The sequence below is a fragment of the Zingiber officinale genome, chromosome 4B (genome assembly GCF_018446385.1).
Source record: "Zingiber officinale cultivar Zhangliang chromosome 4B, Zo_v1.1, whole genome shotgun sequence".
Lineage (NCBI taxonomy): Eukaryota > Viridiplantae > Streptophyta > Magnoliopsida > Zingiberales > Zingiberaceae > Zingiber > Zingiber officinale.
In genome coordinates, this window is record NC_055993.1 from 24,601,047 (window position 1) to 24,628,780 (window position 27,734).

Below are 27,734 nucleotides of genomic sequence, written 5' to 3' on the forward strand. Positions count from 1 at the left end.
TTGACAATTGAGATGGTGAAAGAACATACCCCTATTGTTCAATTACTTTTGTGCACTAAAATGAAAATGATGATGACAAAAGACGAATACGTTCGTCCCCAGTATCTCCATCAACTCGTTTCAGAACCAACACGACTAAAATGGGAAATGAGAAACCCGGTGAACAAGTCATATTGAGATAATAACAATCAATTTCAATTAACCAAGAGCCTTCACCGTTTAGATGTAACAAAAGAGTTATTTACCAACCCTCCGGTATTGTGGTTGGATAAATCAAAACTAAAACTATGTGGTGTTGGTTTTGAAGATTCGATATTTAGTGTTAATTTTCAAAGTTGTATCATTGCATTGTTGGTTCGATAAATTAGAATATTATAGTGCTGATTTTGAAGCTTCAACACCATTTTACTGATGATTTTCAAAGTTTAACATCAGTATATTGCTGGGTTCGAAAACAGTGGTGTTGGTTTTGAAGGTTCAATATCATTTTAATATTGATTTGCAATATTCAGCTTCGTTATGTATGATTCGAGAAATCAGATGATTCGTGGTGACCACTGATTTTAATTAATTTATTTTAAAACACTAACCGAAAGCGATAAAGAGCAAAGTGTAAAGCGTTCCACCTACCGCTGCGTCTTATCTTCGTTCTCTTTCTAATTGCGTAACCATAAATAAATCTGGCGTCCGTACAGATTCCCTGGCGGCTCCAGTGGCCGGAAGGGGACTCGGTCAACGCTTGGATTTGGGCCGGGTCCCAATAGTTTACCAGTCGTGCCGGCCCGTAATTTGAACCCATAACCGACAGCCCATCTATCCTCGTCTTCCTCAATAGTCCTCCGTGATCGATCCGTTGCGAGCGTGCAAGAGAGCATTAATGTAGGGGGCACACCAAGCGAAGCCTGCTAGGACCGACGTCACTCCTTTTCTTCGCCTCCATCGATCCCGAGCCTTCCGCATCAGTTGGACTCTCCTTTCTGTCGATCACTCGCTTTAGGTGCTCTGATTTTTCTCTGATTTTTCGCTTTTTGGATCTTCTCTGATCGTACTTGTTATGTTCTTACTTCTCGTCTTGCTGGCTTGTCCACTAATCTTTATGCTTGATCTTGGAATTAATCAATGCCTGCAATTTACACTTATTTGCATGTTTCCTTTTGCTTTCCCTACTTCTTTTAAGTTTGGGGTTGCTCGATAGGGCGAAGGAGTGTTAGTTGCTTCCTTCACCGTTTCAGAATGATCGGGAGTCTCGTCAACAGAAGTCTTGCGTGAGTAATTAGCTTTGGGTGCTTGTGAAAATTTCACATTTCTGCTGCTGAAAAAATTCGAGGGAAAATGGCACGTTTTGACTGCCCGCTGTTAATTTTTGTTGACAGGTTGATTCTTGGATATGCATACCCCGCTTACGAATGCTTCAAGATTGTAGAGTTAAACAAGCCGGACATAGAGCAGCTTCTTTTTTGGTGCCAGTACTGGTGTGTTCATGTTGCTTGTTATGTGAAAGGGTGATCAGGTGCTGGTTTTTTTTAGTCATCTATAAGTTCTCAAGCTAAATAAGAAATTTATGATCTATTTGTAGGATTTTAGTTGCTGTTCTGACTGTTCTTGAAAGAGTGGGGGACAATTTTATTTCATGGTGTGATCTTTTATAACCCCTTTTCTTACACTTACTTCTCAGTCTTGTGGTTCTATATGATGAATCTCGTCTCCCATTTTTCAAGGATACCTATGTATGGTGAAGCAAAGTTGGCATTCTTTGTGTATCTTTGGTGTCCTAGAACAAAGGTATATCCCAGAACTGCTACATTGCATGTTTTATTTAGCGGACAATTTGGAGGAGAATAAAATTTCAATCATGAGCAGGGGACAACATATATTTATGAAACCTTCTTTCGACCATACATGTCAAAGCATGAGAAAGAGATAGATCAAAACTTACTTGAGCTGAGAACAAGGGTTGGGGATTTTGCCATCCTTTACGTTCACAAGGTTGCAAACTATGGCCAGACAAGGTTTTTTGAGATCCTACAGTATGCCACATCACAATCAGCCTCACAGCCATCCAAGGCTCGTCCTGTTGAGGTACTAATTAATTAATCTAGATAAATTTTTTTCTTTTCCTTCCTGATTTCTATTCTGTCTCAAGTGCAATGCAAACCTCATCAGAGATAGCATTCAATTTCTTTAAAGAACTAGTTTGTCTTTATTGCATACAAATTCCTATAGTAACTGGTGCAAGTAGTTGACCTTGTATTGTTAGGGTGTTCATATTTTCTTTTGCTAGTGAATATTTTGATAAAATGGAGAAAATTATAGTCTCAACGATAGTGCTATTAATGAATAATTGTACCCTTTACCATTATAATTCTAAGGAGCCAGTATTATTGGATAGTGCTGCACTTTTTGTATTCTTGTTTCACTCATATGATGTGATACCAAAATGGGCACCGTGTATAACTGTGGATCGAAACAGTAAGTTTACAATAACAGAGATAAGCAAGCAAGGTTTTGAACTTACTTAGAAAGGAGACTCTTCTTATTATAAACTTCAAACTGATTACAAGACTCAGATCTCCCCTAGGTAAGGCTCAAGGTAAGCTTGAATGCCTTGCAAAGTGAACGAGACTCGTCTTAAATAGAGAAAGAAAGGTTCTCTGGGTGCTCTGAGGGCCCCATTGTCAAGAAACCTTTATCTCAGATAAGATCGAATCTCGTGAGGTGTTAGAGACAGCACCTAGTGCTTATTCTTTACAGCTCATACTTTACATAAAGTAGAACATGTTTACTTATACTTTACATAAAGTAAAGATTCTCAATCACTTCAGACTTTAAAGTTATTCATCCTTCGTACCGCATCACTTAGTAGGTTGGCAGCTTGTTCCAGCTGGTGGTCTACTTACCTAGTGATAGGGTGCCACCCGAACCACCAATTATCTTTGGTGCTTAATTGCTGGCATTCTCGTAACTTGAGTGAGTGCAGTATTCGTAACTGTTGTAAGGCGTTTGTGGCTTGAACCGCTGCTCCCTGTTGGAGCTGATGAAGCTCTTCCCTGATTCGTCCATCTTCATCAAGAGAGATTCGGTATTGCCTTTGTAGTAATCTTTAGTACTGGTCAGCCAATTGGAAAGGTTGTTGAGAATCTTCATAATCTTCGTCTCTGCTTCTTGCTTCTTGGCTGAGTTGTAATTGAACTTCCTTCATTGCTTGAGGAATTAACTCTAGTCCGCCAAGAATTTGTTCCGGCCATTCTGAAATAGTAAGAGAAGTAATTAGTAATTACTCTTGATAAGGCATCAGCTAATTGGTTATCCTTGCCTTCGATGTGTTCGAAGGTAATAGGGATGCCTGTTCCTGTAATGTAGTCGGTGAAGGCAAGTCATTTAACTCGAGAGGGTTTATTAGTAGTTGTTTTTCCAAAGAAACTGATGATGGCCTGGCAATCCGTACGAATGACTAATTCCCTTTTATCTAGATAATAAATTTTTAGGGCTTCCAAAGTATTCGTTACTGCATGAATTTCAGCATCGATAGTGGACTTAATGGGAGAGTATTTTCCACTAGAATAAGCGTAGACTTTTTCAGATAATTTTGGATCGAACTTGCACTTCTTCCATATACAGATGCCGCCCCATCCTTCTGGACAACCGTCGGTTTCTAGAATGATAAAACAATCTTCCTGAGGAACTTCAAGTTCAGTTTCTAGAATGATAAAACAATCTTCTTGAGGAACTTCAAGTGGTGGAAGATCACGAACTATTTGTTTAATTCTTTTAACTAGCGACCAATCCTGAAAATTCATTCTTCTATCTCCAGTAGGACTAGTTTTTGCATATAATGGTCCTAGTAATCTTCCAAGGTTGGGAATATAGTTTCGTGCATAGTTCAGAATCCCCAACCATGATCGCATACCTTTCTTGGTCATTAAATCCTCTTCTTGGAATTTTGTAATCTTTGTTATAATATGTGGGTGACGTTTAATCTTCCGATTACCCAAAACAGCTCCAAGGAATTCAATCTCTGGGACTGCAATCTTCATCTTTGAAGGACTCAGAATCAGACCATTCTACTTACATATGTCAAGCATAATCTGTGGATGCTTTGCGTGTTCTGTTTCATTCTTTGAGAATACCAAAATATCATCTATATATACAGCGATAAATTCTCCCGTTCCACGGAAGCAGTTGTCCATTTTTCTTTGAAAAATTGTCGGTGCATTTTTTAATCCAAATGACATAATTAGTCATTCAAACAAGTCGTCAGGTACCCAGAAAGCAGTCCATTTAATAGAGTCGGGATGCATTGCAACCTAATGAAAACCGCTTTTTAGATCAAATTTTGAATAAATGGTACTGGTACTGACCTTTTGGAGGATGGTATTGATCCCTGGCAGACTGTATTGGTCTTTGTTGGTGAGATCATTCAGCCTTTTGTAATTAAATATCATCCGTTCTTTACCTTTTACTTCTTTTCCTGTTGCAGGGTCAATAGTTGTTCCGGAGTTTACTATAATAGCAATCATCCTGTGATAGCTTTTGCTGGGCCTAATAATTTTTAACTTCAGTAAGGCCTCAATGTGCTTTGTAAAGGTCGTCTTTTGATTTGGAGTTAAGTGCTTGATGGGCCGGTCTTCTATAATAAAATCAGGGTTCTTTATATCCAAATAACATAGTACCTTGTTTTTGGACCAGTGTTGTAAGGGATTATCCCCTATGAAACCTTGATCTCTTAATTCCTTTAATAATGGGCCGAACCTTTTAGTGAAGGTTTCAGAGGATGTCCCAATAGAATAATATACAACCTCTTTGATTTGTAAATACTCATCTTCATCAAGATCAAGTTCTTTAATAACAACAGCTGCTCCTGCAGTGGGGAGAGTATTGATAATAGTTAGATTTTTATAAAAGGTAACAACATTACCTTCAATCCTAACCCGCCATTCATTGCTCTTATAAAATTGCACCCGATGATCATCTATATTTTATCTCCCAGTATCATGGAAAACTGTAGGTATATGGAATACGAAAATGATTATCCCAAATTATCATCGTTCCAGGCTTGATCTTGTATTTAGCTGTTTGCTGGGAACAAAGTTGTCAAAGGCGAGTATGGGGCGCGCCTCAGGCGTTGGGCGAGGCTGCATCGCCTCAGGGAACCATCGAGCATCGAGGATGGCCAGGCGAGCGCCTGCTGCGCCTTTGTCTCCCTTTGCTCGAGGAGCAAAGCAGTGGAAAGGCATCGCCTTTCCACTAGGGTACGAGGGTTTTTTTTTTAATGACCTAATCAACCAAAGCCCATAGAAGTCCAGCCCATGATTAATTTCCTCTTCTCTATGGGCAAGAGACGATACAAATTCTCTACATGCATGACGGTATGTCTCCTCTTCCCTATTTCCTTTGAAATTGATTCGAAGCTTCACTGCTTTAGCGGCGTTTTTCCATAGTTTCTCCTCTGCCCGTGGACCTTTTCCTCATACTCTGAAGTTTCGTGCAGGCTGCCTGCAAGACGTAAGTTCCTTTGATCCTGTCCAAATTGTCCAATACTTATTTACTATCATATATTATTAGTATATTACTAATCGACTCCCTTGTTAAGTTTTGTTCTTGTCAATACTATCGGTCCCCTTGTTAAGTTGTTCTTGTCAATTAGGTATGACTTCTCAACAACAATCAGAAAATCAAAACACACAATCAGACGATGATAATAAGAGAGACCCTGGTTGGAAGCATTGTTATTTGAAAAACCCGAAAGATTCTAATAGTGTGACATATAGGTTTTGTGGGTTCACTTCCAATGGAGGAATTTTTCGAGCCAAACAACATATTGCTGGAAATTCAAAAAATGTTAGAAAATGCAAAGAATGCCCCAAAGTGCCCGTGATGAACGGTTGAACTATATGAATGAAAAGAAGAGACGAACGTTGCGAGCTTGTGGTGGAATGAAGCAAGATTTTTGCTTTCTTGATGTCGATGAAGATGAAGAAGACGCACAGGCAGTACAACCAAGTTCTAAAGAAAGCAAAAAGCGAAGTTTGACTTTGACAGAGGAGATTGGGAGTGGTAGTGTTAAAGGGCCAATGGACCTCTTTATTACGAAGAAGAAAACCAAATGGGGGAAATTGAGGCAAACAAGCATAAATGATGCATGTGACAAAGAGCTTAGAGATCGAACAGTTCAAAAGATAGCCCGTTTCATGTATCAAGCTGCGATTTCTTTCAATGCTGCCCATTTAGATAGCTTCAAGGAAATGATTGAAGCCATAGGTCAGTATGGGCCGAATTTGAAACCACCAAGTTATCATGAATTGAGGGTACCCCTTTTACAGAAGGAAATTGTCTACACAAATGAGTTGTTGAAAGAAAACAGAGATGAATGTGAGAAATATGGTTGCTCAATTATGTCTGATGGATGGACTGATAGGAAACAGAGGACATTGATCAACTTTTTGGTTAATTCACCCAAAGGAACAATGTTCTTGGAATCTGTGGATGCATCCGCCCATGTCAAGTCTGGAACCCTACTATATGAGTTGCTTGATAGATTTGTAGAACATGTGGGGGAGAAAAATGTTGTGCAAGTGATTTCAGATAATGACAGCAATTATGTTTTAGCTGGTATGTAAAGTTAACGAACTCTACTATTTAATATTTATTTGATTGGTGAATGTTTATTCATTTTTTCCTCACTGATAAATGAATATGTTTATGTCGACCTTCTTTTACTTTTTATTTTTTTGTAGGCAAGCTTTTACAAGCAAAAAGACCGAATTTGTTTTGGACTTCATGTGATGCTCATTGCATTGATTTTATGCTAGAGGATATTGGCAAAATTGAGGTGGTTCGAAAGACTATTTCTAGAGCAATTGCTCTTGTTGGCTTCATTTACAATCATGGAAGTGTTTTGCACATGATGAGAGAATGTACTGAAAATAAGGAGCTGGCAAGACATGGAGTCACCCGCTTTGCTACTACATTTCTCACTTTGCAAAGCCTCCACAAACGACAAAAGGCTTTGAAGAGAATGTTCTTATCTACACAGTGGATAGAGAGTAAGTGGGCTAAGGATGCTAAGGGTAAGAGGGCAAATGATACTGTTTTCATGCCTTCTTTTTGGAATAATGTGACATACACACTTAAAGTGATGTGTCCTCTAGTGATGGTTCTTCGCATTGCTGACAATGAAACAAGGCCAGCGATGGGTTATATTTATGAAGCTATGGATAGAGCAAAAGAAACAATTCTGAAGTCCTTTGATAACAATAGAGAGAAATGTAAAAATGTGTTGGACATTATTGATAGTAGATGGGATCGTCAGCTTCATCATCCTTTGCATGCAGCGGGATACTACTTAAACCCGTATTTTTACTATCACAATCCGAAAGTTGAGACGGATACAGAAGTAACAAATGGATTGTTTGCATGCATGCAAAGATTGATTCCAAGCCCTGAACTGAGGGATAAGATTATTATGGAGGAGTTGCCGGTATATAAGAACTCAGAGTCATTGTTCGACAATGAATTTGCCATTAGAGTAAGGAATAATAAAGACCAACCAATGACACCTGATATGTATTTTGTTTCCAAAAAGTTAAATAGTTAAACATAAATATCAAATGAAAATAGTGAAATACATTGTTTTTTCAGCGAACTGGTGGAAAATGTTTGGCAATGGTACTCCGAATTTGAAAGAATTTGCTATCAAAGTTCTTAGCCTCACATGTAGTGCTTCGGGTTGTGAAAGGAATTGGAGTATATTTGAGCATGTGAGTAAATGCCCGTACATGACTTCTTTCACTTTTCTTTTCAATTTATAGTTTGCTTACTCACTCTAAAAGTATGATGGTTCCGTCATATGTGGCACAGATACATTCAAAGAAAAGGAATAGACTCGATCACAAGAAACTACAAGATTTGGTGTACGTGAAGTACAATCAAACACTCAAGGCTCGTGCGGTTAAGAAGGATAAAGGAGATCCTATAGTTTTGAGGAATATTGATGATTGCAATAATGAGTGGTTGACTGGAATGATGGAAGCTGGTGAGGAACCTATTTTTGATGACGATGATGACACTTTAACATGGAACGTTATAGCAGAGGCTGCTGGAGTAGAAGAAGTGACAAGACATACTAGGCAACAACAGACCTCAAACCTTATTTATAGGGGAGCTTCAACTTCAACTTCTAGAGGCAAAGGTAGGGGAGGACGAAGAGGCAGGGCAACAAGCCAAACTACTCGTACTCTACAATCACTAGCGGATGAAGATGAAGAATCTACTGACGAGGGAGAGTTTGATGATAACGTGTTAAAAGATTATTATTCGGACATTGATGAAAACGTGGAGGATGATGATGGGGATGAAATGATTGAATTGGAAAATGATTGATCTGAGTCTAGTTTGTTTTGGAAAAATAAAATTGTCTAGCATAAGATTTAGATGTGTTGTTTTATTGACAATATTGAGTTATTTTTATTTTTATTTTTGCTTGAAACTTTATTGTTTTAGATGTTTATATTGTTTATTATTGTTAATAGTTGATTTTTAGAAGAATATAAATATATAATATATTTTCTATGCATTATCACCTCGTGGCCAGGCGATTGCTTTTTGTCGCCTAGGCGTTTAGGTCCTAGGCACCGACTTGTCGCCTAGCACTTTGACAACTTTGGCCGGGAATTTATTCCACTGAAATGTACCAGAAAATTATTTTCTTCCGGCGCTTCTTTGGGCATAGAGTTTTGATCAATACAGCATATAGTCGCACCTGTGTCTAATATTGCCTTTAATGAAAATTTCGGAATTCCAGGAATTTCTATTTCCACATGCAGATTATATAGCATGTTTTTGACCAATCGAGGTCCTTTTCCTTCATTTACTGATGATATCTTTTCAGTTATTTTTTAGTATAACATATTAGCGACTTCTTCTTCTGATGTAATGATGACGTCTTGATTTAGTTTCTCATAATCCTTCTGAAGATCTTTTTCCAAAATTAATTGCTCATAAAGGCCCTTGTAATATAAAACTTCTTTTTGGAGTCTTTCAATTTCAGCATCACACCAAGAAATGTATTTTTGTTGCTCCTGTAAGAGTTTATTGGGGAAAAATGGTGTAGGAGTAGCAAGTAAAACTGGTACCTGTTTGCCGAAATAATATGGGCCACATAAATTGCAGGAAGTGATTAAGCACTTAGAACAATGTATTCGAGCTTGTTTCAGGGTTTCCCTCTTGCATCCAGTTCACCTTGTTGATTGAGGAGGGAAAATATTATCATTAACTTGCCATTCATGTTGGCATTGATATTGTTCATCAGAAACCTTTATTTGAGGTCTATAACCTCCATCAATTTGTCCAAGCATAAAAAGATTTTCAGAAAGTGTGAGGGTTTGAATTGACCTTTGTAAGTCTCCTATATCTTCCTCCCCTTCAGAAATGCTGAAAGTCGCATCACTTAGATCTTCTCCTTCTTAGACAGATAATATATCGCAATCGTCAGGAATATCTAGCTGTTCAAACATAGCCACCCTCTTAGAGCTTCGTTTGTCATTAGAGCACTCTCTTGCAAAGTGTCCTTGTCCACAAAGATAACACTTGCATTTTTTTATTTTTGAGTAAGTGTTTTCGCTTTTCGGATGTTAAGGTGGATGTGTGGACATACGAGGATGGACAAAATAAGAAATGAGAGTATTCGAGAGAAAGTCGGAGTTGCATCTATTGAGGAAAAACTTCGAGAGACACGTTTAAGATGGTACGGACATATACTAGACGACCAATAAATGCTCCAGTTAGGCGATGTGAAACTATGATAAACATGCATATCAAACGAGGAAAAGGAAGACCAAAAAAGACTTGGTTAGCAACAATAAAACAAGGTAAAATTTATTTAAATATAAATGATGATATAATAGGAGATAGAGCTCAATAGCGTAAAAGGATTCATACAGCCGACCCCACCTAGTGGGAAAAGGCTTGGTTGTTGTTGTTGTGTTGTTTTTGCTTTTCAATTCGTGCATGGATATCATGCGGCTTACCCTTGTAGGTTTTGCTTCTTTTAAAACCAAACTTTTTCTGTCCTTGGCCTTTATAATATCCTGGTATAGGGATTTAGCTGCAGAATGAGAGATCCTTTAAGGATCTTTTAAAAGTAGCATCTTTGCATTCTTGCTCTAAGAATTTGTAGGCAAAAAGTACTCTTGGGATGACGCCTATAGTTAGACTAGTATATTTTGCTTCAAAAGCTGTCTTAATTCTAGCTCCGAGGTCCCTTGGCAGTTTAAACTAGAATTTTTCAGATAATTCTGGCCTTGTATAAAGTCTGCTAGTTTTGGAAGCTAGCCTCATATAGTCATTGATTATATTTTTGACATTTTCACAAGATAATTTTTCCAGGCTTCGATAGGCTTCATCCTGTATAAAAGTAGAACTTTGGGTTGGATCCTCTGATGAGAATACCCTTCTCATTTGAGAAATAATGTTTTGGGTTCCACTTCTTCCTTCAGCAGCTTGGATGAGAGCTTCATATTCAGTGAGATAGGTCATTCTCCATTGTATTCAGGCTAATTTCTCAATTTCCCCTAACAAATTTTCCATATATTCCATCTTTTCATTGGGATCAGTAAATCCTTGTGCCGCCACGTGATTAAGAGGTTATGGATTCCCATCGGGAAAAGACATCATGAAATAAGCCCAGTTATTCATGTATTACAAATATAGCTCCTCCCTGTTGTTGGGTTGATGGTAGACTCCACATCTCATTATTAGATCCCCCTCGTAATTTAGTATTTTCTTTTGGAAAAGTGGGATGGATGGGTTCCGGTCTTGATGGGCCTGGCTCTCGTATTGCTGGTGGGTTCTCGGTGGTCCCATAATAGTATCATTAGGGGGTTGATACGGAGATATTACTGCACTTGTTGAATACACTTGTTGCTGCTCGGGTAAATTTATCGCGGATAATTGCCTAAGTGTAGGATAAGGCATTTCTTATCCGACAACAATTAATTGTTGTGAGGCAAATGAGTTTTCCCATTCTTCATCATCATTATACTTGTCCCATATAGTGTCTTTTGGGGAAGATAATTCTGTCAAGTACTGGATGTATGAGAGGTCATCATCCTCCTCCTCTAAAGTTTCCATAGAAGGGTCTTTGGATCGGGGTACAGAGGCCCATGAGTTTGTAGTCCCTGCAAGGTCTTCTGATGGATGTATTAGAGAAGATGGTGATTCCTCGAAAAACATGGATAACGCATGTTTTTCTTTTGGAAGGAGTACATCCCAGTTTGGTTTATGTCGTGTAGAATGAGGGACTTCAGTACTTGATAATGCGTCAGTCGATTCAAAGCCATTAGTTCCTCGAGAAGTTGCTGATAATTGTGGGACTTCATAAACATCTGGATGGATGATTTTTTCAAATATTATTTGAGCGATGGTCATTCCTTCCATAATAATTACTCGTTCATCAGAATGATTAAAACCATGATTATAATTTCCCCTATGTAGTCGCTATCAATAACTCTAGCTCCTACATCTAGGCCAAGATTCCATGTCGCGCTGGAGCGTGTTGCAATACGACCGTAAGTTCCCAGGGAATTTCCAGGCTGAGCCCAGTAGATATCAAGGCTCGTCTGGGCTCTATGATAACGGTCTTATCTGTTGCTAAATCGAGACCAGCAGCTCTTGATGATTTTGGTTGTAACATTTTAGATGTACTAGAAAGCCGATGAACAAGAATAAAGGGGAATTCTTCTGATGATGCGATGATTTGATTAGGGCCCTCTTTATAATCAATATTAACATCAATTGCAAGATGTTTTTATGTTGGGATGATATGATCTTCGTAACCGATTTTTGTGAGGACCGCAATTAGTTCTCTTTCTTCTTCTTCTTCTTCAAGGGTGCAGTCCCTTGCTGCAGTATAGTTAGAAAAACTAATTAAAACTCGGCCATCAATGAGATTTCGATTATTTACCTCCATTGGTTGCATTGGAATGCACACTTGTGTTGGCCGTATTACCCAATCAAGCCCTAATAAGGGTGTTGTAGGGTATCTTCTTCCTGGCAAGGCGTTTACTCCGTGGCTTGCAAGGTAGTCAACTACTCCTTGTATCTCATATGCGAAGCCGATGTTGGAGGTATTAGATAACCTTCCAACCATTATTCCAGTCTATTTTATTATCATTTTGTTACCTATCTATTTTGACATTATTTCTTGATTGTTTTATTTCTACTTGTTTCATCAACGTTCATTTAATTTCCTACTTATTTTCTTAAACTACTGTGCATCTCAAGTTTATAATAAAAACCTCACTATCAAGGAGGTGCATACTAGATTACTTTTGGAAGCCAAGCTTAAAACCCATCGATTTTGAGTGGAAGACCTAAAACGGTTTAAAACTCATAACAAACTGGTAAAGGACACGAGTCCAAAGCTTGTAAATCACATATCACATATCACACATAGCTCAACAATCACCCACGTATCTTTCAATTGGTCATTGACAAAATAGACCATTTTCAGGGCACTTAAACGCAACCTAAGTTTTAGACCTAGACCTAAATTTGAAATTAGACCAGAAAAAGATATTACCCACCGAATCAAACTAAATGTCCCTAATTTCGATGGTTGGCTAAATCCAAATGCATTTCTCGATTGGATTGCTGAGGTTGAGGATTACTGTACAGTATGATTGAAATCGAGCGAGTGTGATTTGCAAAATTTAAACTCGTAGATTCGACGAAGACATATGTGCAGAGTATTCAAGATCAAGATATTGCAAATGAGGAAGAATCAATCACATTGGGTAGAGATAAAATGAATTCTATATAGAAAATATGTTCCACCGTACTTTAGAAAATAACAGTACAATATGTGGATCAAAATATAAACTAATCAAACATAAGCGTAGATGAATATCTAGGCAAATTTGAAAACTCACGAATACTTTGTAAATCCCAAATTAGACCCTAGTGAAACCCATATTCACTCCATTTAAGGACTGAGACCTAAGATTCAAAGACAACTAAAATTATTTGCCCCAACTTTAATTGAAGAGACTTGCCAAAAAGGCTAAAGAGATTGAGCACTTTGTGAAACCCCTTTATATGCATTCATTAGACTCCTCAACAAGTAAAACGCCACCACAATCTAACAAGCCGCTTAGCCTGTCTCATCTTAGTTCTGTCATCAAGTGAACAAAAACAAATACAGAAGTGATTAGGAAAACACAACAGCAAAACATAGCCCAAACCTAATCCGCTCATTAAAGCGGCCCAATCTTTGAAACAACTCTGCCATCTTCTCATACAATGCACATTTTAAAAAAAAAAGAGATGGTACCATTAGTGACCCACAACATCAAAAAAAGACAATCTAAGAAGAAAAGTCAACGATTCGCCAAGTGTCAAGTCCTCCTCAATAGAGGAGAATAATGCAAACATAGAATCATATTGGCCTTAAAAAGGCAATAATTAATGAAATAAACTAACAGCTGAATTTGGCTAAAAGGGCACCTCCTCTTCACAACTATTTCATCTTCCCACACACATGACCAAGTAAGGAAACACAGTGGCATAAAAAATGAAATGATGGAAGAAATAAATCAATAACTCTTTGACTCTACTAAAAAAATGCCTCGTCTTTTGAACTGCTTTACCTTCTTCTTTGACAGAGTCAAGTTCTCTTCAGTCAAGAATTTCGTTTTTTAAAATTAACTAAGTCATTAATTTTTATAATTTGTTAAAAATTTTTGAAAGAGTAAATCAAGTTTTATTAAGATAATTAAGGTTTTATTAAGAGTTATGTCATTAATTTTTATAATTAGTTGGAACTTTTAAAAAAGTTATTAGTTTTTTTAGAAATGCTTTTATTAGGATAATTAGGGTTTTATTTAAAAAGTCTATTATTTTATAAAGAATAGGTCATATTACGGTGGCAAAAAAGTGATTCGCTCGCCCTAGCACCTCCGTCAGCCCATCCCCAAGCCAACACGGAAAAGGTAAATCACGGGTGACGGCTAGTCTTGGGCAGTTGAATAGCGTATGGGAGAGGGTAGGCACCTGGCTACTAGTCAGGATTTGACCCCTGACCTCATGGTGGCAAAACCACCATGTGCTAGCCAATTGTCCATCCCAAGGGGACTAGATTAAGTCATGTTATCAAACTATAAGAAGTGGTCAGGAACCCATATAATAGAAAAGTTTGGAGTTAATAAAATTTGTAATTTCCTTATCTTTGAGTGAGAATCGTCAAATTTCCTCTAGATGAGGATCATGGTTTTATCCTTCCGTTGTACTGCATCACAACATACAAGTTTAGGAGGACTAGTTCTATGTGAAAATGAAACATGAGGAATGCTCATGCAAAAGATAGCAAAGGCAATATAAGAGTTGAATAACTTTAACTAGATACAAACATCATCAGGACATGAACAATTAACTAGGAATTTTCATGTAACATTAAATCTTAGCTCAACCATAATTGCCTAAGTGCATTCAATTCTCTAAAACTTTATATCAACTTAGTCTCTGTGCATAACATGTAAATTTAGTTAAAGTACACTTGTTGTTGGACTTTTTGGTAAGCTGACATATTATACATAAAAGGGCAGCCTGATGTACGAAGCTCCCGATGTTGGTCAGGGGAAGGGTCGGACGGTCTATTGAATGCAACTTCGTCCTGCTTTGTAAGAGGTTATTTGCACAACTCGAATATCACAAGGTCACATGACAACAACTTTACCATTGCTCCAAGGCTCCCCTTATTACATATTATATATAATTGGACAAAAATCAAAAAGGGCCTATCTTTTAATGGAATCCTCGAGAGGGCATTCCTTTTTCATTTATTATCAAAACAATGTTTCGTATCGCCTTAGCCCATTTTTATTCTCAAAAATACCCTTGTTTTAGCGCTTCATAGTTATAGCAGCTAAAATTACATAACTGCTACAACTACACAATTATAGCAACTAGTATTATGTAGTTGCTACAACTACACAATTGTAGCAACTAAATCTTATAATTGTTACAACTGTGTAGCAGAAGCATGATTTCATAGCTGCTACTGCATAATGTTAACCCGAGATAAGTGTATGTTGTAGAAGCTACGATTTGTAGCTGCTACAACATAATGATCATCAATGTTGATTAAAGATCGAGTGTCCATATTGTAGTAGCACTAAATTATAGTTGCTACAATATAGTTTTACTAATGTTGACTATACTTGAATTGTCTATGTTGTGACAGCTATGAATCATAGCTACTACAATAGTGTCGAACAAGAGTATTTTCAGGAACAAAAATGAGCTGAGACCGGATGGAGCATTGTTTTGATGATAAATGGAAAAGGGACGCATTTGTCATGATTCTAATAAAAAGGACCTTTAGATTTTTGCCCTATATAATTCACTTGTCTTGCCCCTCTGCTTGCTTGGCGTGGCATGAAGCCTAATTGTAGTTAGACCTCACCCTACTTCAATAAGGCTTTATCATCTCCACTGATGAAGAAGTGGGCGAGCAAAACCTTGCCAAAGCTTCCACCTTTCTTAACGCTACAATTTCATTTCCTCTTTTGCTTCCCCTGTTTAGATGGCTTTGTTTATATTTTGCAGGTCTTTTGCTTCCCCTGTGAATTAGACCAAACCATTTATACGGATTGCTGATCTTTTCTGTTGAATATTTTAAGTTAGTGGTGGAATGCTTTAAACAGTCTGCCAGATTTTTTCAAAGTTTGGGCCATAAATAGTGAAACTTGGAAGTATGATTAATCTCATTCAGTCCTATGGTTTTGCACTCATTTGTCATTGTGGTTTGTTACTTTATGCCTTCTTTATTATCTCTGAATGAACACAACTAAAAAAACTTTTAGCAGGCTTATTTTAATCCCACACTTCTGAAATCATATAGACGTTCAGGTTATTTTGTTCTTAATAGAGCTATAGTAGTCAGGATCTCAATTTCATTTCCACTATACTTTTGCTGGTACATAAATCAATGAAAATCATATAGAACAGCCTGAACTGGTATTCAACCAATAGAAGAGATATTGACTCCATGAGCATCATTAAAGTTAATTAGCTAATCGCTTATTTTGAAAAGTTTGATTTGTTAGGAAAAATATGGTTCTATACTTTATATTCCTAACACTCCCACGTGTGAGTGGACGAATTGAACTAGCACAAGTCCAACACATAGATTCATCTTAGTAGGGGACATATTATTGACACTAGGGAATTGAACAGGAGTCTATGCTTTGGCACCATGTTAAAGTTAAATGGCTGACAACTTATATTAAAGCTTAAGTTGTTAGGAAAGAGATTGGATTATAATCTGTATAATTAACAACCATAAGTTTTGGCCATCAAAAATGTGAGGCTATTACCCTAGGAATGACAAATTTAAAATTGAATTCTTAAAAGATTCCAATTCATGCATGATGAATGACATATTTAAGTTCATCTATCCTTCTTTACTCATGTCAAACACGTGACATCTGTTATGACTACTCTGAGTTGAATGCCGAACCACCATTATTCCCGGATTATAAACAGTTGTTGGATGATCATACTTTAGTCCAATTAATATAGGTTGAATCCCAGTTTTCTTCTCTCTTTAGATTCAGAAAATCAGCATGCAAACGGAGTTATCATAGTGAACATTATGCTTGAGTGGGTTTAGAGTTCTTGGAGGTTAGCAAGGTATTCTCTGATCTAATCATGGTCACTTCTTCTAATCATACTGTCCCTGTAATGGACGACTTCTATATTAATCTTTTTATCGTCCTCTCCATTGTATCACCTTTTACTTAATACATCCCTTTTTTAGTTGGATTTGCTCATTTTTTTCTCATATTCAACGTTGCTTCTCTTGTCCCTACCTGAAACCCTGCATTATCATGGATACTTTAGGTGGTTTGGAGGTTTTCTTGACTAGGTCATTAACCAAAACTGCATAGGTCAAACAGCTATAATAGTCTATTTTCACAATTGCATCCGTCCAATAGGCGTCAGTTTGTATCCTTACATCTAAGCATGCATCCTCATTCTCTAATCACCTTTATGTTCCTACTGAGGTCATGTCATCAATCTTGATATCCACCTGTATCTTTCGGCTGTTTGGAGGTGGGGCTTTGCCACTAGTTCGAGTAACCATGCAAGTCTAGCTCAAACAAGTCATTGCTTGGACAACTGTGAGTCGATGCATAGGACAAATCAGTTGTCACAAAGTTTCTAATTGGATAAGGAAAAACAAATTTTATCACTGCAAAAAAAAGTGAACCATCTATTAAAACAATCTCCTAATTCCACCCTTGATGGAGAATGAGGACAAGAGCTTTAATGGCTCATGAACCTATAAAGGGCCCCAGCATAACCCTAACAAAGTTGAGCATCAGAGTCTTTCTTTACAGCTTTCTCTTTATCTTGCAAGGTGAATACTGTTATAAACCTAAATGTAAATATCATCAATATCTTCTAGATAGTTAGGGTGGACTTTTCAGGTCTTGGAGGAAATAATTGTGCAGTTTGAGTGGAATCGAACTGCACATCTAGGCAGAGAGAACAGAAAACCTAGGCCTTGTTTCTGAGAAATAAACGGGCGGGCGCAGCGAGAAAGATAAAGTTCTTAAGTCAGGACCACTATGGGTACTTGAACTTAAGATATTATGATTGAAGTTCTCACAAACAGTTGAAATAAACGGGCAGGCGCAGCAAGAAAGAGAAAGTTCTTAAGTTCAAGTACCTCAATCCCTACTAAAGCTTGTTTTGATGATAATAATTCCTCATGCAAATTCAAATATTCATCTTCATTCATTTCAAGCTCAGGAATTGCCTTGGCTGATATAAAAATTTCAGGCGAGGAATTAATCGTAGTGATTTCTTTGTAAAAAGTTACCTCAGTTCCTTCTATCCGAAGTCCTCCTGCCATAGACTTTATAAAATTGCAACCAATCAACATCTGAATTCCGTCCTTCAGATTCATCTCTAGTTGATAAGTAAAAGGAATCCGGAATTTATGCATCTCAATTGTCATATACCTATTTTTTAACTTCCTTGTTGATTCCTGCTATGAGTTAATGTCATAAAATAATACCTTATAATTTATTTCTTCAAAGGCATCCTTTCGTAGAGCATCTTTACATATACAGCAGGTAGTGACACCAGTATCCAGAATTGCTTGGACTTTAGTGTCACTTATTCCAGGTATTGTTTCACCCAAATCTTCTGCTTCCATTACCGGTGGAGTCATAATTTTTTCAAAGACTAGTTGCGCCATGCAACTGCCATGTTCAAGAGAGATAGTAATGTCAGAAAAATTATACATGGCAGTTGTGTGGCGCAACTAGTCTTTGAAAAAATTATGACTCCACCGGTAATGGAAGCAGAAGATTTGGGTGAAACAATTAGAGGAATAGGGTCCTTCGGATCAACTACAAGGGATGAACCAGGACCATCAACAAATCATGAATTAATCTTTTCTGCGACAAAAAGGTCCTTAATTAATCGCCTTTATAATATGGAAGTAATTCTACAAATACCTGGAATAAGTGACACTAAAGTCCAAGCAATTCTGGATACTGGTGCCACTACCTGCTGTATATGCAAAGATGCTCTACCAAAGGATGCCTTTGAAGAAATAAATTATAAGGTATTATTTTCTAGCATTAACTCACAGCAGGAATCAACAAGGAAGTTAAAAAATGGGTATATGACAATTGGGATGCATAAATTCCGGATTCCTTTTACTTATCAACTAGAGATGAATTTGAAGGACGGAATTCAGATGTTGATTGGTTGCAATTTTATAAAGTCTATGGCAGGAGGACTTCGGATAGAAGGAACTGAGATAACTTTTTACAAAGAAATCACTACGATTAATACCTCGCCTGAAATTTTTATATCAGCCAAGGCAATTCTTGAGCTTGAAATGAATGAAGATGAATATTTGAATTTGCATGAGGAATTATTATCATCAAAACAAGCTTTAGTAGTGATTGATTTTAAGATGCAGTATGCACCTACTTTCCAAAGACTAAAGGAAGCAGGATACATTGGAGATGATCCTCTAAAACACTGGTCAAAAAACAAAGTACGATGTAAATTGGATATAATTAAACCTGATATTATCATACAGGATAAGCCGCTTAAGCACATAACTCCTGCAATGGAATGATCCTTCAAGTTTCATATAGATTCCTTATTAAAAATAAAGGTAATTCGGCCCAGCACAAGCAGGCATAGAGCCATGGCTTTCATAGTACAATCAGGGACTACTGTTGATCCAATCACTGGTCAAGAGAAAAAAGGAAAAGAAAGGCTTGTATTCAACTACAAGACTCTCAATGACAACACGTATAAAGACCAATATTCCTTACCTGGGATAAATCTTACTCTTAAAAAAGATTGGAAATAGTCGGGTTTTCTCAAAATTTGACTTGAAATCCGGTTTTCATCAAGTCATGATGAATGAAGAATCAATCTCTTGGACGGCATTCCTAGTACCCCAAGGGTTATATGAATGATATTTTCAGCAGATGAGGAGCAGCATTGTAAACATCTTAATAAAATGCTGGATATTTGTCAGAAAGAAGGACTAGTACTTTCACCAACCAAAATGAAGATAGCACAACCAGAGATAGAATTTCTGGGGGTAATTATTGGAAATCGAAGGATCAGGCTTCAACAGCATATAATTAAGAAGATTATAGACTTTGATGAAAAAACCCTTATCACCCTAAAAGGGTTACATTCTTTTCTTGGAATCTTAAATTATGCAAGATCTCATATTCCAAACCTGAGCAAGTTATTGGGACCATTCAAGACATCAGCAAGGAGGTCAAGACACTGGTACAAACTCTACCTGACTTAGAATTACCTCATGAAAATGCATATATTATTATTGAAACTGATGGAAGCATGGAGGGATGGGGCGGAGTCTGTAAATGGAAGCAGGCAAAATATGATCCCAAGAAGACAGAAAAAATTTGTGCATATGCCAGCGGGAAATTTTCTATAATCAAATCTATTATTGATGCGGAAATCCATGCCTGTATGGAAGCTTTGTCAGCCATGAAGATCCATTACTTAGATAAAAAGGAGATTACGTTGAGGACAGACTATCATGCTATTATTAAATTCTTCAACAAATCTGTAAGTAATAAGCCATCTCGTGTCCGATGGATAACCTTCACGGACTATATCACTGGCACAGGAGTTGACATAAAGTATGAACACATTGAAGGCGTGAATAATGAGCTGGCAGATGCATTATCAAGACTGGTACATCACATCGCAAATAAAGCAACTTTATCTGAGGATCATATTCAATTATTAGGCCAAGTGGGTGACTCAGTGGAGGAGACTCAAGATGCGAGCGACACGATTAAAGGGGTTCTTGGCAGAACTATAATGGCATTATTCACAAAGGTGACACCTGTAAATGATACTGGGAACTGAGCCCCGAGGAGCCGTTCTTTTGTAAAATTATTGTACTATGGTCATCGCTTTAGGCCAATAATACAGGTTAGTGGGATAAAAAGTAGTGAAAGGATAAGATGCGATGGGGCCATAAGCGTACCCGGTCTTATTCCTTTTCCTTTACTCTTTACCTATAAAAACCTCATAAATGATCTTAGAAGAGCATACGAGAAATACTCGGAGTTCTACTAAGAAAGGTTGTAAGTTTGAGTGCTTGTGTAAGTTTGAGTGCTTGTAAGTCTGTTGAGTGCTTGTAAGACTGTTTGTGAGAACTTCAATCATAATATCTTAAGTTCAAGTACCCATAGTGGTCCTGACTTAAGAACTTTCTCTTTCTCGCTGCGCCCGCCCGTTTATTTCAATTGTTTGTGAGAACTTCAATCATAATATCTTAAGTTCAAGTACCCATAGTGGTCCTGACTTAACTTTCTCTTTCTCGCTGCGTCCGCCCGTTTATTTCTGGTATCAGAGCCTTGTTTGATTAAAAATGGATGTTCTTGGCTAAACAGAAGAAGGTATTCTGGAGGAGTAGTACTCAAGAGGTATGAACCATTTTTCTATAAAAAGTATTACTTAACAAGCTGTTTTTAAGTAAATTCTTGTAGCGTCCAAACCCTATATGGAGCCATAAAAGGCTTTAGTAAGATCATAAAAGGCAGGAGGCCGTTAATGGATTTGAACCTTGATTTTATGGTAAGCTTGAAGGGTAAGAAACTACTTGTAATTTATTTTAAAACATGACTGGAAGGTTAGAAATTGGTATCAAAACTCAAGAACTACTAATCTGGAATACCTTAACTTAGAAACAAAGGATTCGTTAAAAGGAATTTCAAATAACATTGGCGTTATTTATGATCGGTTATTATTACATTCAAAGGTCTCCATATCTGATTATAAAACTCTCTTCAGCTTAATAAAGCAGAATCATTTGGAAATTTCTCAGAATTTGCAGGATCTTCTTAAGGAGCAAAAAAAATACAACAGGCAGTTCTGCAATTACAAAAGGAGATATTACAGCAAAAGCCTTTAACTGCAAAAGACATTAAGGAGTTGGTTTTGGAAATCACCAAACAACCAAAGTTTATTGAGGAAAAAGCATTAGCTCTTGCAGAAGAATCAAAAAGGCAAATCAAGCAAATTGAGGAGATAATGCATGAAGTAAAAAGGCAAGTGTCATGAACTTTCCTCTTTTATCAAAAACAAAAGATTATGATGAAACTTTAAGCAATACTGAGGAAATTAGTTCACCTGCTGTTCGGTTTTGTTATTGCAAAAGACGCAACAAACAAGGATATTAATAGACAGAACAATACTATAATTGATCTATTGATAAAAATCAACAACAAGTTAGATCAATTATTGGCAAAACCTGTTTCTAGTAATACTGAGCAGGTACTAAATCTTGCTAAGCAATTGGAAGGTCTTACTTTGGGAAAAGTAAAAAAGAAAGAGCCCTTTTACGTATATCAAGACCCTTTGAAGATATACAAGGAGGAAAAAGAAAAGCTCAATGGCAACAAGGAATAGACCAACTATTTCTGAAAGAAGTATTACAGAAACTACAGAACCGGTAATTTCTTCCCAAGAGAATCAGATCAGAAGTTACAGAAGAATGGCAAGACTTCGGTGTGAAGCCCAAAGAAGGTTAAGTAATTCAAGGGGATCAAGAACACTTGAAAGCCAATTAAATCCTGAAGCTGAACTAGAACTTTCTCAGAGACAGAGAGCTTCATTAGTTCCAGCAAAAACATTATATTCAACAAACTGGTCAGAACCACGACACAGAGTCTATCAACACTACTCAGAAACAAGAATTTTGGTAACTGGAGGACAACAAAACCTTCCCTTAATAAATCAAGAAAGTTATTCCATATTACGGCAGGAAGGTATGCAGCTAATCCATCTTGGGTTAGTAATGATTAGGGTTCATGCTTTACACCGCAGGAATGCTGGAGTAAATGCCCTAGTTGTCCTTCGAGACACACGATGGAGGGATGATAGATCTATCATCGGCACAATGGAAGTTGACCTTTCTGGAGGTACACAGTTAGTCTATATAGTCCCTAATATACTGATTAGTGTTGAAGATTTCTTTCATCACATAGAATTGGCTATACAAACTCATGGATATGAAGAATGGAATACTGCTGAGTCAAATTTACTTATTACACGAGGATTAATTGGAAGATTAACAAATACAAGTTATGCGGGTTTTAGATATAATGTGCAAAATGTAGCAGATTATTTAGCCAGTGCTGGAATCCATGCGGTAGCAGCGTCACCAAGAATAATCACTGAATTACAAGGGATGAGATGGATCTTGCAACCACCAGCAACATCTCAAATCAGAAATCCGCAGGAGGTAAGAACCTCAACCTTAATGGATGGTTCTATTTCACTATCCTTTCAGGGATACCAAGCTGCTAAAAATCCTCAAGCAAGAAGATTAAGCAGCTTCAATATAGAGGAAATCAGAAATGAAGGAGAAGAAGAATTTGCAGGAGTATTTATTTCTTTTATTGAAGAATATGGACCACCTGATACTACTAAAAGGTGGGATACCCTCGGAGAACTTAGCGGAAGGTATGATTATTATGTTAATTATACAGCACCTCCAATACAACCTTTCATACCTGCAACAAAACCATCATGGGGAGACGAGGATGAAGATGAAGACAAGTATACTGATAATGAAGCTGTTTTTCCAAGTATTTGGGAAGACACCCCATGGGAAGATGATCCTTACTTTGAAATTGAAGATCTACCAATAGCACAAGAACCCTATCCTGATGAAGAAGAGGAAGAACGAGAAGCTTATTTCCTTGGGTTAGAAGACCTGGAAAATGATTATTCAACAATTTCTCCTACATCCGTGTTATTAGGAGAAAATCAGGCATTACCTATTCATTGGGACAACAGTGATGATGAATCAAGTAACTACTGGCAAGGAATAGTAGAGCAACAATGGAGTGCTACACAAAATATCACTGAAGGAGTAAATGAATTAACTGTTCAAGATGACACTACCTCAGTCGAAGGTACGGAACCTAATGAATGGCTACCTTATACTAATTATACAGATGAAGCAGCCCATATGGGAACAGATTCATTAATGGAACAATTAGAAGCGTTGGACTATCCAATCTTGCGGAGTATGATGAATCAAGCAACAAATGGAAATGCACTATCCAGTACCAGTGCAATCTCCAAGTATAACCCTCCCCAAGAACCTTTAATGGGTCAAGTAAATTATCCTCCTGCGCAGATAAATACAAGAGTTGAACCAGTAGAAGCACCTGCAATAGTAAATGGAAGGTTCAAGCCACGAGGATTTAATCACCAGCCATGGACATTACCATCAGCACAAACAAATGATGGTGCACTCTTGATTATACCAGAAGATATTGGCAATACTCTGAGGTAATTTCAAGATGGGAATCAATCACGAATAACCTGGTAAATCAAAAAACCTGGCTGGACAATTCACAGAAGGTATAATTTATTGAAAATCTTTTAGGGGAAAATGAAAAGAAAATGTGGATTCAGTGGCGTATGGCATACGTTGCAGAATATGAGGCCCTTATACAAATGGCGGTGAAACGCAGAATATTTTATCTGCAATCAGAAGATCCTTCTTATTGGAGGATCCATATCAAGGTTCCACAGTGGAACAAGATCAGACTTATATTGATATTGAACGACTAACATGTAATAGCATGAAAGACATTTTCAATTACTTGAATGATTACAAGGTATTGGCGGCAAAATCAGGACGGATGTTTATAAGCCCTGAGTTATCCGACAAGTTATTCAGAAAGATGCCACCGATTATTGGAAATGAAATAGAAGCAGCTTTCAAGGCAAAATACCTTGCTAATCAGGTTGGTGTTATTCCAAGAATACATTTCACTTATCATTACCTGGCTGAAATTTGTAAAAAGGCTGCTATACAGAAGAGTGTCAAAGATCTAGCTTTTTGCAGCAAAATACCTATACCAGGGTATTATAATAAACAGAAAAAATTCGGTTTACGAAAAGCCAAAACATACAAAGGCAAACCGCATGACTCTCATGTAAGGGTATTCAAAAAGAAGAAAGTAGATCAACAGAAGAAGTGCAAATGTTTTATCTGTGGTGAACCTGGACACTTTGCCAGAGACTGCAAAAAACAAACAGGCAACATAGCTCGAGCGGCTGTGTTTGATCAGCTAGACTTACCATCAGATTATGATATTCTTTCAGTTGATCTTAATGAAGCTGATTCTGATGCTATTTGTTCTTTTTCAGAAGGAGAAATGGCTCCAAATTATGTTAATTTAATTCTGGATGATACACCTTGGATGCAGGAAACTATTTTCATGTTAGGAGCTGAAAACTGCGGCTGGAGAAGCCAAGTTTTTGTTGGGGAAAAAATGAAGAATTGCCAACATCAGTGGGAAGAAAATCAGGTTATCACTGATAGTAAGTATGTATGTTGTACATTATGCAAATTAATTACCACAGATTCCATGCGGATACATTGTTTAATTTGCAAAATGACGGTATGTCCAGCATGTGGACCATTTTATCTGAATAAAACCTTAACTCTAAAGAAGCATGAAATTATTCCCCCATATGATAAAGAGGATAAAGTAATACAAGATTTGTTGGATTATACTAATTATTTGCGCAGTATCATTGTGAAAAGACCGGTAGTCCACCAAAGGGAAACTCTTTTTCTGAAGATCAAAAGGTTAACAGAAACAATTAAGGTTTTAATCACCAGCTTAGCTGTTTTTGTTAACCTTTTGATCTTCAAAAAAGGAGTTTCCCTTTGGTGGACTGCTGGTCTTTTCTCAAATAATTAGTATAATCCAGCAAATCTTGTATTACTTTATCCTCTTTATCATATGGGGGAATAATTTCATGCTTCTTTAGAGTTAAGGTTTTATTCAGATAAAATGGTCCACATGCTGGACATACCGTCATTTTGCAAATTAAACAATGTATCCGCATGGGATCTGTGGTAATTAATTTGCATAATGTACAGCATACATACTTTCTATCAGTGATAACCTGATTTTCTTCCCACTGATGTTGGCAATTCTTCATTTTTTCCCGAACAAAAACTTGGCTTCTCCAACCGCAGTTTTCAGCTCCTAACATGAAAATAGTTTCCTGCATCCAAGGTGTATCATCCAGAATTAAATTAACATAATTTGGAGCCATTTCTCCTTCTGAAAAAGAACAAATAGCATCAGAATCAGCTTCATTAAGATCAACTGAAAGAATATCATAATCTGATGGTAAGTCTAGCTGATCTAACACAGCCGCTCGAGCTATGTTGCCTATTTGTTTTTTGCAGTCTCTGGCAAAGTGTCCAGGTTCACCACAGATAAAACATTTGCACTTCTTCTGTTGATCTGCTTTCTTCTTTTTGAATACCCTTACATGAGAGTCATGCGGTTTACCTTTGTATGTTTTGGCTTTTCGTAAACCGAATTTCTTCTGTTTATTATAATATCCTGGTATAGGTATTTTGCTGCAGAAAGCTAGATCTTTGACACTCTTCTGTATAGCAGCTTTTTTACAAATTTCAGCCAGGTATTGATAAGTGAAATGTATTCTTGGAATAACACCAACCTGATTAGCAGGGTATTTTGCCTTGAAAGCTGCTTCTATTTCATTTCCAATAATCGGTGGCATCTTTCTGAATAACTTGTCGGATAACTCAGGGCTTATAAACATCTGTCCTGATTTTATCGCCAATACCTTGTAATCATTCAAGTAATTGAAAATGTCTTTCATGCTATTACATGTTAGTCGTTCAATATCAATATAAGCTTGATCTTGTTCCACTGTGGAACCTTGATATGGATCCTCCAATAAGAAGGATCTTCTGATTGCAGATAAAATATTCTGCAGCGTATGCCATACGCCACTGAATCCATATTTTCTTTTCATTTTCTCTTAAAAGATTTTCAATAAATTGTACCTTCTGTGAATTGTCCAGCCAGGTTTTTTTATTTACCAGGTTATTCGTGATTGATTCCCATCTTGAAATTACCTCAGAGTATTGCCCAATATCTTCTGGTATAATCAAGAGTGCACCATCATTTGTTTGTGCTGATGGTAATGTCCATGGCTGGTGATTAAATCCTCGTGGCTTGAACCTTCCATTTACTATTGCAGGTGCTTCTACTGGTTCAACTCTTGTATTTATCTGCGCAGGAGGATAATTTACTTGACCCATTAAAGATTCTTGGGGAGGGTTATACTTGGAGATTGCACTGGTACTGGATAGTGCATTTCCATTTGTTGCTTGATTCATCATACTCCGCAAGATTGGATAGTCCAACGCTTCTAATTGTTCCATTAATGAATCTGTTCTCATATGGGCTGCTTCATCTGTATAATTAGTATAAGGTAGCCATTCATTAGGTTCCGTACCTTCGACTGAGGTAGTGTCATCTTGAACAGTTAATTTATTTACTCCTTCAGTGATATTTTGTGTAGCACTCCATTGTTGCTCTACTATTTGTTGTCGGTAGTTACTTGATTCATCATCACTGTTGTCCCAATGAATAGGTAATGCCTGATTTTCTCTTAATAACACGGATGTAGGAGAAATTGTTGGATAATCATTTTCCAGGTCTTCTAACCCAAGGAAATAAGCTTCTCGTTCTTCCTCTTCTTCATCAGGATAGGGTTCTTCTGCTAGTGGTAGATCTTCAATTTCAAAGTAAGGATCATCTTCCCATGGGGTGTCTTCCTAAATACTTGGAAAAACAGCTTCATTATCAGTATACTTGTCTTCATCTTCATCCTCGTCTCCCCATGATGGTTTTGTTGCAGGTATGAAAGGTTGTATTAGAGGTGCTGTATAATTAACATAATAATCATACCTTCCGCTAGGTTCTCCGAGGGTATCCCACCTTTCAGTAGTATCAAGTTGTCCACATTCTTCAATAAAAGAAATAAATTCTTCTCCTTCATTTCTGATTTCCTCTATATCGAAGCTGCTTAATCTTCTTGCTTGAGGATTTTTAGCAGCTTAGTATCCCTGAAAGGATAGTGAAATAGAACCATCCATTAAGGTTGAGGTTCTTACCTCCTGCGGATTTCTGATTTGAGATGTTGCTGGTGGTTGCAAGATCCATCTCATCCCCTGTAATTCAGTGATTGTTCTTGGTGACGCTGCTACCGCATGGATTCCAGCACTGGCTAAATAATCTGCTACATTTTGCACATTATATCTAAAACCCGCATAATTTGTATTTGTTAATATTCCA

At 37.3% G+C, this 27,734-nt stretch overlaps 1 protein-coding gene across 4 annotated transcripts in view; it reads left to right on the forward strand.

Annotated features, from left to right (window-relative positions):
- The first annotated feature begins 827 nt into the window (after positions 1-827).
- Positions 828-27,734, forward strand: part of LOC121974871 (putative HVA22-like protein g) — a 31,960-nt gene continuing 5,053 nt past the window's right edge. The window contains exons 1-6 of one of the 4 annotated variants that reach the window (XM_042526143.1): positions 828-997; positions 1,178-1,265; positions 1,374-1,510; positions 1,577-1,633; positions 1,719-1,782; positions 1,861-2,079. In XM_042526143.1, the coding sequence (XP_042382077.1) occupies positions 1,407-1,510; positions 1,577-1,633; positions 1,719-1,782; positions 1,861-2,079 (444 nt within the window). In that variant the 5' untranslated portion in view covers positions 828-997; positions 1,178-1,265; positions 1,374-1,406. The remainder of the gene's footprint in view (positions 998-1,177; positions 1,266-1,373; positions 1,511-1,576; positions 1,634-1,718; positions 1,783-1,860; positions 2,080-27,734) is intronic. The other 3 variants (XM_042526142.1, XM_042526141.1, XM_042526140.1) reach the window with 3 other exon arrangements.